Here is a 12696-nt window from a genome sequence, read left to right on the forward strand (position 1 = left end):
AGAGGGTGGTGAATTATTTGAATTCATTGTCACAGACAGCTGTTGAGGCCAAGTCATTGGGTATATTTAAAGCAGAGGCTGATGGGTTCTTTAGTAAAGGTGTCAAAGGTTATGGGGGGAAGGCAGGAGAATGGGGCTGAGGGATAGTGAATTGGCATGATGGAATGGGGGTGTAGACTTGATAGGCTAACTGTGCTCCTTATGTCTTGTGTAATACTTTTCTGACAGAATGATAGTAACAGGTTCTTGGGTCAGCCAGTAAAGCTAACCTTCACTGGGGAAGGAAGGTTAGCTGATGGTGGACTAGATAAGGGTGGCTCTGTGGGTCTTCCTAAGTGAAGTAAATAGGTCCTGAATAATCAGTACCTGTGGGGAAGTATCTTTCTGACTGTTTGCCTCATTCACTGCCAGACCAAGGTCCTTGAAATGGGAATGTGCAGCGTCCTTGCAGAGATTTCTAGCAGAGCATTAGAAGGTAAAACAGAACCGAAAGCACTAGTGTAATAATAATTTATGGATTAATTGTATATTTGTATTAGTGGAAGCTGCTTTAAGGACCACATTTTGCAGTTGCCCTTCTGTCTGTATTGTTGGACTATCCAAAAAAAGCATTTTTTAATATTTTAGGTGGGCCACTGACGAAAGGAAAGATCTCTGATTGAGGAAAAGTTAATAGGCAACATTTCTTTAATGAATTTGAAAGCCAGTAGATCAGATTCAGATTTATTTATTGTACATCAAAACACAGTAAAAGGCACCATTTTCTGTTAACGAGCACAACCAAGGATGTGTTGGGGGCAGCCCGCAAGTGTTGCCTTTAATTCTGGCGTTGACATAGTGTGTCCACTGTGTTCAGCAAAACAACAACAAAAAAGATCAGGTTATCATGAAGGATCCCACCCACCCTGTTCATGGACTTTTTAATAAGGCTGATCAACACCACATACTAATGCACTCACAGCACCACCACCACCTCCGCCACCACAACTTTATTTTCTGTCAGTTACCTTGTGCAGAGACATTCCTGTACCTAGTGTCACTTTATGTACATGCAGTCAGTCTATGAATATAAACCAGCTTATGTAGTTTATAATTGTGTTCTCTTACTGTTTTTGGTGCTGCATCAGATCCCGAATAATTATTTTGTTCTCCTTTACACTTGTGTACTGAAATCTTGAAAACAACAACAGTAAGCAAGTCCCTCATTTATTGAAATGTAGAGTAACAATTAAATTTGTTGGAAGTTTTCAGATAAGCATATCATTTGTCATTGGATTGCTAGGGCTGGTTATTGAAACGTTAAGTTGGATAAGGCATTTGTTTAACAATATTTATACATTTTGGCAAAGGTTTTGTAATACAAGGTCACCATAACCCTTTTAAACATGTAATTTTATCGACTTGTATTTACTTTTGCAAAATGAATTGTGCCACGTATCTTTAGCCAAATACACGTGGCATTATGTAATATGATTCTTGAGTAAGCAGGCACTTTTCCACCATCTATTACGAGAGCCAAATGACAGACTAAGTATGTATTAATCTTGGAAGGAATACCACACAAATGGTTCAGATGTGATTGTGCAAATTTGCCTCTTGAACACAGACATCAAAGGAGTGACTGAATTGAGTGGATGTTGTGTGGTGTCTTCAGTAGAACCTCATCACCCTGATTTGGAGGTGGCTGTTTGTAAGATGTATGTATGGAAATATTAATCGTTAATTGAAAGCTCTGGAAACGCGAGAGAGCATTTGCTGAAATCGGGAGCAACAAAATAAATGCTGGAGGAACTCTAGGTGAGATAGCATTGGGGGAGGGAAATGGATAGTCCAATGTTTCGGGTTGAGACCCTTATAAATCCAGTTAGAGGATCTCAACCCAAAGCTGAGAATGTTCATTTCTCTTCACGTATGTTGCCTGACCCACTGAGTTGCCCTGGCATTGATTAATTCAAAACTCTGCCTCCATTTTGGGATGAAATCCTTTGAGAAGGGATTCCTTCAAGGTGGTTCTTGATATTGCCTGCCCTTAACTATTTATGTAACTTGCTTTTAAATGTCTTGCTGTTAATACATTTTTTCCAAAATTAATAATGTCTTTTAATTAAACTTCCTCCCTGCAGCTATCTTCCAGATTATCCAGAGTATCCGAATGGGCATGTGAGATGGACAAAATTAAACTTCTGTACCTTTTAAGTGTCTTGCTGTTAATTCCAGCTGTGAGTCTGACCATTCCAGCCCATCTGTCTTCTAAACAATGGATCTTACAGGATTACCTTTCTGTAATTGCTTTTGAGAAACCATTCCATGGTGTTGCTAAAAGTCCAGTTCATTCCTTCATGTCTCCTGAAGGCAAGGGTACAGTAAAAGCCATGCAGCAATTTGATTTTGTATTTTAATCAGGGAAACAGTTTGTAAGTTCATATTTAATGTGAATATTTTAGCATTATATATAGTGTGTAGATTGTGAGAACCCTATTTGTGCATTCAGAATTTTGTTCTCATTTTTTCACAACCATCAGAATTGTAGAGAAGATGGATCTGCTGCCTGCCCCCTTTTGAGATACAAAATGTGCATCTTTCTAAATTAAATTTATAATTCCAGAAAAGTGCCTTTTTTTGTATATTAAAACATACAACCATTTTAAGACTTGGATGGGAATGATTTTTGAAGGTTAATTGATTTTTGGTTCTTTTCTTTTGAAACAAGTGATCTTTCTAAAGTCTTTTCGTATCTGGAACAAATTATGGTCAGACTTTTTGGGGGGAAGGGAGTGACGAGTTTAAGTTTTAATTGAACCTAGGTATCCAGGGATTGAAGTACCTCTATGCTTTGATCTAGAACTTTTCCCATCCACGTTGGGCAAGCACGGCTGGTTCAAAGTTGTTCACAAGGCAGTTTCTTCTCTGTGGTAATTAAACAATCAATACAATATGCTTCTTCATCGTCAACACTATGGTCTGGAACTATTGTCAATCACGGCATGATGATGTTGCCATATTTCTTGGCCACCTGTTGCTGCTTTGTCTTATCAGGGCCAATCGATTTGTGTTTGATTGTAAGCAACTGCAGCATTTGTCACCCAAATAAATATATTTTTGCTTGATTTCGATGATGTGCTCATTTTCAAACCTCGCTTTCTTCAAATACAAATGACTTTTCAGAACAGTTATTGTAATGATTACCTTCAAGTGCTATTCATTATTAATGAGAGTCTTATAACCTTTGGGCCATGGCAGGTGAATATAGTTGTCCTCCATCTCAAATTGTGTGTAAACTATCTTTTTTAAGATGTGGATGTAGGAATTTCAGTGAGAGCTAGTTACAGAGCAATGATGCTGTAGCCACGAAAGCCTGCAGACCTAAAGAATGTTGCATTGGCTCTTGCTCCGGTAGTAAAGCAATCAACAGATGGGAAACCTGCCAGTGAAGTAGTTTCTCTTCCCATCTGAGGTGTTTCCGAAGTGAGCGGGGAATCAGTGGTATTGCCAAAATCAATCTTCAAAATGCTATTGTCTTAACATGTTGCTGCCATGGGAACCTGAGGCCAGTGTTTTGTAACAGAAATGCAATAAAATTACATCTCAAATTATTTGTGCCGGTGAAGTTGCCTTATTTCTGTGAAAGTTCTCAATATGTCTTGGTTTCTGTTCATATAAATGTGTGAAGTTAATGCTGATCAGCTAATAATACAATTCCAATAGTACATCAGTGTAACGGTAAATATTCCTGGTGTCCAGGCCTGGGTTGATGTAACGAGGCAGAATAAGATTGGGATGTACTAGATGGGCTGAAGAGACTTTCAGTGCTATATACTATGAATACATGTTTTGACATCTCTAAATCTAATGTTTGCCATATTACACTGCAGATATTTGTTGATCATTGTTACTTTTGTTTAAAAAAAATCACAATGTAATTTACTGTAATCTTATCTCCATAAAGTGACCACTGAAACAGGTAAAATGCCACCTTTTGTTTAACCATGCATTGAATCCTATTGTTTAATTCTCAGTCAAAATGAGGGTTGCTTTGATTAAGTATTTAAGTAGTATAGGCCCTGTCCATTGCTGCATAAATTCTTGCAATTGGCTGCAAGATGGAAGAATTTAATGCTGGATCTACTAAAGTCTTCAATAGACCACACAGGGAATATTGTGTTGAGTTTGTCATTTTCTAGATGGGCTGAAGGGCTTGTTTCAGTGCTGCGGTACTTTGTAACCTTATGCTATCTTGAGATTAATTTTCTTGCAGGCATTTACAGCAAAATAATTGATTTTATGAAAACTTGTGCATGAATAAGACTGACAAACAACCAATGTGTAAAAGATTAGATCTCCTGTAGCAAATCTGTCTGTCCACCATCAAAGCCCAAGTATCATAGAATACGTTCACTTCTGCTCGGATTCAGTTCCAGTGGTCCTCTTACAGTTGTTGTAACCAAGGCTGCCCTTCTGCTTCCTATTTCCTCCTCCATTCCCCTCTCCACCGATGCCCCTTGTTTGCACTGTGCCGTCCGCAAAATGCACAGCCTTCAAATCATTAACTTGCGTGGAAAAATCTGCAGATGCTGGAATTCTGAAATGAGGAAACACTGGGAAAACAGAAGGGTCCCATCTGTGGAAAGAGAAAATTAATGTATTAGATCAAAGGCTCTGCACCTGAATTGGGAAATGAGAAACCAAGTTTTAACCTGGGGGAAGAGTAAAGTGAACACCTATATGGTTAGGGTTGCCTAATGCTTCCACTATTTATGGAGCTATCTATTTAATAAACTCATGAGGGCAGGTAGAGAAAGCAGAGAAGCAAATGATTGCTGGAAATGCCAACATCTATGGTGGAGTGAGGAAATATAGTTAATATTTGCATGTGTTTAGTACAGTTCTGGCAAATTCTGATACAGCCACCCTTGTAGTTCAAGCAACACATCAGAATCAGGTTTATTATCATTAAGCTTGTTTTGCGGCAGCAATACAAAAATTACTATACAAGATGTATTTAAAGTGTAAAAATTATTGTAAGCTGCAATAATATTTTAAAAATATGTAGTGCAAAAAGAAAATAAAGTAGCGAGGTGTTCATGGACTGGTAAGAATTCTGATGGCAGAGAGGAAGAAGCAATTGCTGAAGCGTTAAGTATGTGCCTCCCATGTTAGTCCTAATGAAGAGAGGGCATGTCCTGGAAGGTGAGGGTCCGTAATGATGGATGATGCCTTCTTGAAATACCGCCTTTTGAAGATGTCCTCGATGGTGGGAGGCTTGTGCCCATTATGAATTTTAACTAATAAGTCCCTCTATGAATGGGTGTCCATGGTATTAGCACAATGCTTTACAGTACCAGTGTCGCTGGTTCAGTTCCTGCTGCTGTCCAAGGAGTTTCTGTCCACAGCCCAAAGGCATACTGGTTGCTAGGTTAATTGGTCATTGTAATTGTCCCATGATTAGGCTAGGGTTAAATTGGGGGTTGCTGGGGGCCTATTCATGGGCCTATTCCATGCTGTATCTCAAACAAAAAAACAAATAACTTCAGCTTTGTTTTGTGGCTGGAGTTAAATCAGTAGTTTACTTTTGCCATGATAGATAGATTAATGGGAGTTGGTTAAATATACACCAGAACAGACATTACATTTCTTTGTAGCTTCTGAATTTTAAATTACACGTTTGGAAATCTATACATATCCTGCCATCTGCTGCACGTTGCTGGTATTACAGCAACTGCCCAGCGAGGATAGAATCAGAGCTAGGTTTGTTATCACTGGCATGTGATGTGAAATTTCTTAACTTAGCATCAGCAGCAGTTCAATGTGATAGATAAGCAGAGAAAAAATAATAAAATAAAAATATACTGATAAATAAACAAGTAAATCAATTATGTATATTGAATAGATTTTTTAAAAACATGCAAAAAACAAATACTTTTTTTTTAAAAAGTGAGGTAGTGTCTAAAGCTTCAATGTCCATTTCGGAATCGGATGGTGGAGGGGAAGAAGCTGTTCCTGAATCGCTGAGTGTGTGCCTTCAGGCTTCTGTATCTCTTACCTGATGGTAACAGTGAGAAAAGGGCATATCCTGGGTGCTGGAGGTCCTTAATAATGGACGCTGCCTTTCTGAAACACTGCTCCCTAAAGATGTCCTGGGGACTTTGTAGAGTGGAGCTGACCAGATTTACAACCTTCTGCAGCTTCTTTTGGACCTGTGCAGTAGCACTCCTTCCACCCACACCCCACTCTCCCCTACCCCCCCCATACCAGATAATGATGCAGTCTGTCAGAATGCTCTCCACGGTACATCTATAGAAGTTTTTGAGTGTATTTGTTGACATACCAAATCTCTTGAAACTCCTAATGAAGTACAGCGGCTGTTTTGCCTTCTTTATAACTACATTGATATGTTGGGACCAGGTTAGATCCTCAGAGATCTTGACACCCAGGAACTTGAAGCTGCTCACTCTCTCCACTTCTGATCCCTCTGTGAGGATTGGTATGTGTTCCTTTGTCTTACCCTTCCTGAAGTCCACAATCAGCTCTTTCGTCTTACTGATGTTGAGTGCTAGGTTGTTGCTGCGACACCACTCCACTATTTGGCATATCTCATTCCTGTACGCCCTCTCGTCACCACCTGAGATTCTACCAACAATGGTTGTATCATCAGCAAATTTATAGATGGTATTTGAGCTATGCCTAGCCACACAGTCGTGTATATAGAGAGTAGAGCAGTGGGCTAAGCACACACCCCTGAGGTGCGCCAGTGTTGATCATCAGGGGGGAGGATATGTTATCACCAATCCGCACAGATTGTGGTCTCCTGGTTAGGAAGTTGAGGATCCAATTGCAGAGGACCAGGTTCTGCAACTTCTCAATCAGGATTGTGGGAATGATGGTATTAAACACTGAGCTATAGTCAATGAACAGCATCCTGACGTAAGTGTTTGTGTTGTCTAGGTGGTCTAAAGCTGTGTGCAGAGCCATTGAGATTGTGTCTGCCGTTGACCTATTGTGGCGATAGGCAAATTGCAATGGGTCAGGTTCTTGCTGAGGCAGGAGTTCAGTCTAGTCATGACCAACCTCTCAAAGCATTTCATCACTGTTGATGTGAGTGCTACTGGGCGATGGTCAGAGGGAGAAAGCAAGAGAATGAGGTTGGGAGGGATAAATAAATTAGCCATGATGGAATAGCAGAGTAGACCTGATGGGCCGAATGGCCTAATTCTGTTCCTAGGTCTTATGGTCTTCACATGTTGCTTTGAGAAAGTCATCTTACCAGTGATCTCAAATATTGCATTTTATTTTGAACAGTTGTGGTTGAGATCCTTGTTTGTTTCTGAAGGAAATTTTGTGTTAGTGTTGACTATGTTCAAAAATGGCATTTCATATTAGACTGAACTCAAAATGTTTTCCCTTACACGGAGTGACTAGGTGCAGAGTGGAAGGAAATCATCTTTGTGTTCTGCTTCACTCCCAATGGAATTTATATTGAATTTTCTGATTTCAGGTAACCCACTCTCCCTGTGCTCTTCTCCAACACACATCTGTCCATCTAGTTTACTTCTCCCTTTATTCAACTCCGTCTCCCCCCCTTTCCATTTAGTTCCATCTATCACCAGCTTCTTACTGTTTTACACTGGTAACATTTCCTGTTCCCCCTCAGTCCTACAGAAAACATCAACTTGTATCCTTTTTGTTTCCACAGATGCCGAATTTTTCCATCATCTGTTTTTATTTTTATAAACCTCACGATTCAAGTTTATTTATCACAGGTACATATGCAGGTGCATTAACAACCAACACACCTGAGTGTGCGCTGGGGCAGCCTGCAAGTATTGCCATGCATTCTGGCGTCAACATAACATATCCAGAACGCTCTGCAGAACAACACAGAACACAACAGCAAAACAAACCCTTTTCCTCCCTCCCTCCCTCCCTCCCTCCCATACAAACACAGTCCTGTAACCCAAAGACAATCCATATTCTTCTGCCTCCAGTAGACTCAGATTCAGACACAGGGCAGTCGACCACCCCAGTGGACTCACAGAATCGCTGACCCAGGGCTAAGTGGGCTTTGGCTTCCAATTCAATCCTCAGCCTGAAGATCATTTGTTTCATTCCAGAAAGTGCAGACAACTTGAAGGCTGTGTAGGGAAGGAACACCATCTGCTACCATTGGATGCTTCAGGACAGGATCCTAAGTAACAGCAGCTCCAAACACTTCATGGGTGAATTGTTGAGGAAATACAAGAAATGACACAATGAATACGAGGACTTGTTTGGAGCCTTTGATTAATAAACTATACTTATTTGGCAATATAATTTAGTGCCCCATGATCATTGAATTCACTGACTGTTACTTTATGTTCTGTGAGAAGTTGGGTAGAAGAGACTCAAGAAAATATGTAGATGCTGTAATTCTAAAGCAATGCACACAAAATGCTGGAGGAACTCAGCAGACTAGGTTGCATCCATGGAAAAGAGTAAACAGTTGACGTTTCAGACAGAGAATCTTCATCAGGACCTGATGAAGTGTCTCGGCCTGAAATGTCGACTGTTTACCCTTTTCCATAGATGCTGCCTGGCCTGCTGAGTTCCTCCAGGATATTTTCCACTGTGCATTTATAGAAGTTTGGCATGTGATCTAAAACTTTGACAAATCTACACATTCGCTTCATGGGTGAATTGAAGCCACTGTTGTGCTTTGTGATGCCACTTATATACTGGTCCCAGGACAGATCACCTATACAAGACTAAGGCGTTTATTTACTGACTCTCTCTGCCTCCGATCCCCAAGTGCCTCACCAATTGCTAAGCTGACCCCGTGACATGCAACAGGAAGCAAGAATCCATGGGTCAGGCTTCATTTGTCAGTCTCTTCTCCTTGATCAACAGCAGATAGAGAGAGTTCCCTTCCCTATCCATTTGGTTCTCCTAAATATTATTGGCTCATCTTTCAAATCCATGTTGGTTTTTCCTTTAAAAACTTGGGAGCAGAGGCGGGAGGTTGGTGGTGGGCTGACCATCTTTCAGCTGTCAGTTGAGATCGTTGGGCATTTCTAATTGTTTTCCAATTTGTGTCTTTTCTTTGGAGCTGAATGGATACTGAGGCTCTAGTTTGCATCAGAACCTCTTCATTAACCGCCGTGTGCTTTTGGACCATTGTTGCCGCCTGAGCTGAAGGTGGGTTTCACACTGCTGCAGCTGCAGCCTCACAGTCCCAGAGACCCGGATTCAGTCCCAATCTTCAGTGTGGTCTGTGCGGTGTTTACATGTTCTTCTTGTGACCCGGATTCAGTCCCAATCTTCAGTGTGGTCCATGTGGTGTTTACATGTTCTTCTTGTGACCCGGATTCAGTCCCAATCTTCAGTGTGGTCTGTGCGGTGTTTTTCCACTGAGGTCATGGATTAAGGGTGAAAGGTGAAATGTTTAAGGGAAACATCTTCATTCAGAGGGTGTTGAGAGTGTCTGTTGCCCGAGGAAGTGGTGGATGCAGCTTCAATTTCAACATTTGATAGAACAATTTGGATAGATAGATGCATGGGAAGGGTATGGACAGCTATGGTCTGGCTACAGGTCAATGGGACTAGGGAGGTTATTAGTGACATGGGCTGGAGAGCCTGTTTCTGTGCTGTAGTGTTCTATGAGCCCATGTCTCTAAAACCCAGCTTTCTGAATTACAGACCGGTCTCATTTGTTGTTTTGCAACAGGACTACAATGCAAACGTACTGTGTCCATCCACTCAAGACTCTGCTAGTTATCCCACCAATGTGATGGAAACTGCTGTCCAACCCCCACACCAAACCACGCAGCAAAGAGATCACTTTAATCCTTTTATTGCTATAGGGCTGCCATTTGGAGGGGTCAACCCTCAGCCAGGTTCCTGATACATCATTTGCAGAGGTGGCATCACCAGCCATCCCACCTCTCCAGGAAGTTTGGGAGTCTCCCGCATATTGACAGAGGCTCTCTGACACCTGGAAATTATATACAATATCCCAGAAATCGACTTTTTTTGAGAGGGAGAGGGAGAGTGAGAGTGAGTATCCGGACTGGTCTCTCTTCGTGCTAAGTAGACCTATCAGTTTTCTCTGTGGGCGGGCTTTACAGTCAGCCTCAAAAATAATGACAGTGTTGCTCGCTGCACTGTTTGCAACAGTGACTTTTCTATTGCCCATGGTGGGCTAAAATGTAAAAGACATGTTGAGGTGAGTTTAACAGGTGTCATTTGTTCATTAGCATAGCTAACGTTATTTAAACTAGCTGGCTAGCTGCTAAGGAGCTACTCTATTGATGTCCTACGTGATGAGGCCAAACTCCCTGTAGACTCGCTTAAAGTTGTAATAGAATAAACATGATAATATAAGTACATATTTTAATGTCACATTTGCTGCATATACCCAACTTGGTTTACAGATTAGACAAAATCACTAAACAAAGTATTACATACACCTTTGGAGATCGACTGGGGGGGGAAATATGGGGTTGTGGGGGGGGGGTGCTGAAATGAGTTTTTGCAGGGTGGGATGTCTGCATCACCATCTAGTGGCCAAAGTCTTCAACGATCACCGTCACTGCACCACAGTCACAGGTACGAGAATCTGCTTCAAGTAAAATAGAGGTCAAAACAAAAAGGATGCCAAAAATATGAAACAGGAAGTTTGGGTTATACAATGGAATATGTACAGGTATGTCCACAGGCAGGCAAAGCACATGCGGGTGTTGCAAAGAATCATACATTCCAATATAACAGTGACTGCACATCAGAAATATTTCTTAGGTGATTAACACTTTGGAATGACACAGGGAAGTCATTATATACAATATAACCTTCTTGTTGAGATAAATTTATATTATTTAATTTCAGATGACTTCAATGTATAATTAGCATTATTTCTTACGCCTCCTTTCAATTATTTTAGGGCTCCCTCTGCTGGCTCTGCTCCGCTCTCACATTGCCTGTGTGTTTCTCAAGCCAACGCCTGCCCAGCTACGTAACTCTGACTCACTCAGCCAGGTCAGATGCTGAGAAGTGGGGTAAAGGAAGTGGAACGGAGAAATATTATCAGATGTTAGAAAAATCGATATTCATGCCATCAGACTGGAGGCCACCCAAATGGAATGAAGGATTGCTGCTCCATCCTGAAGAGTAGTCTCACCACGGCAGCAGGGGAGGCCCTGGACCAGTATGTGGGGATGGGAATGGGCAGTGGAATTAAAATGGCTGGCCACCAGGATATCCGGCTTGTTGCAGACAGCAAAGGTGCTCCATGCAGCCATCTCCCAACCTACGCTGGGTCTCACCGCTGCAGAGGAGGCTTCATCAGAATCACCAGATACAGTAGACGACCCCAACAGACTTGTAGGTGAAGTGTTGCCTCATCTAGAAGCACCGTTTGGGGCCCCGAATGGTGGTGAGGAGGGAGGCAATTGGGCAGGGGTAAGTGTCGGGAGGAAGATTAGTGGGAAGGGACAAACAGACAAGGGAATCACAGAGGGAGCGATTGCTGCAGAAAGTGGAGGGGGGAAAATTGTACAGGAGTGTTGGGTGGTAGGATCTCGCTGAAGATGCCGTTAACTTGTGGAGAATGCGCTACTTGATGTCCAGGCTCGTGGAGTGGTAGTTAAGGAGAAAGGGAACTCCATCCCTGCTAAGGCAATGGGAAGATGGGGTGAGGGCCAATGTCCAGGAAATGGAAGAGATGTAGGTGAGTGCAGTTATTAATTGTGGAGGAAGGGAAACACCTTCCTTTGAAGAAGAAGGGCATCTCTGATGTTCTGGAAAGGAAAGGCTCATTCTGAGAACATGCCGTGGAGACAAAGGAAATGAGAAAAGGCAATGACATTTTTACCTGACAGGATGGGGGGAAGCATAGTCAAGATAACTGGGAGTCAGTAGGTTTATAATAGGCAACTTGTCCCTAGAGATTGGAAAAGGGGACAGAGGCGTTATTTATTTAGGATTTAATGCATTTGAGAACAACTAGGTGTTTATTATAAATTTAACATGGCAGCATGTTATGCCGTGACATGTATGCCATCTTTCCACAGTGCTGGCGTTGTTAATATCATGTGCAGCTGTATTCACCACATTACAGGAAAGATTGTGGAGGCTAGGGGTTTACCAGGATGCTGCCTGGATTAGAGAGTACTGTATTAGCTTAAAGGAGGTCAACTCGGATCATGTTCCCTGGAGCATCAGAGGCTGGAGAAGCAACCTGATCAAAGTTATGTATTATGGGAGGTATAGATGAGTTTTTTACCCCCAGGGTTGGATATAAGATATAGGAGCCGAATTAGGCCATTCGATCCATTGAGTCTGCTCTACCATTCCATCATGGCTGCTTTATTATCCCATTCAACCCCATTCTCCTGCCTTCTCTCTAACCTTTTATTCTCCGACTAACAGTGAACCTATCAAGCTCTGCTTTAAATATACCCAATGACTTGGCCTCCACAATCATCTGTGGCAATAAATTCCACAGATTTACCGCCCTATGACCAAATAAATTCCTTCTCTTATCTGTTCTTAAGAGACGTCCTTATATTCTGAGGCTGTGCCCTCTGGTCCTAGACTCCACCACAATAGGAAGCATCCTCTCCACATCCACTCTATCTAGGCCTTTCAATATTTGATAGGTTTCTATGATCCCCACCACCCTCCCGCCCCAGATTCTTCTAGCGAGTACAGGCCCAGAGCCATAAAACG

General features: G+C 41.8%; 1 protein-coding gene across 4 annotated transcripts in view; it reads right to left on the reverse strand.

Annotated features, from left to right (window-relative positions):
• Positions 1 to 686: 686 nt before the first annotated feature.
• Positions 687 to 12696, reverse strand: part of tsc22d2 (TSC22 domain family 2) — a 136147-nt gene continuing 124137 nt past the window's right edge. For 2 of the 4 annotated variants that reach the window (XM_072254978.1, XM_072254977.1), the window contains one exon: positions 4446 to 4618. In XM_072254978.1, the coding sequence (XP_072111079.1) occupies positions 4544 to 4618 (75 nt within the window). In that variant the 3' untranslated portion in view covers positions 4446 to 4543. Of the gene's footprint in view, positions 4619 to 12696 lie in introns of all 4 variants that reach the window. The other 2 variants (XM_072254976.1, XR_011885647.1) reach the window with 2 other exon arrangements.

This window comes from Mobula birostris, chromosome 4 (assembly GCF_030028105.1).
Source record: "Mobula birostris isolate sMobBir1 chromosome 4, sMobBir1.hap1, whole genome shotgun sequence".
NCBI lineage: Eukaryota > Metazoa > Chordata > Chondrichthyes > Myliobatiformes > Myliobatidae > Mobula > Mobula birostris.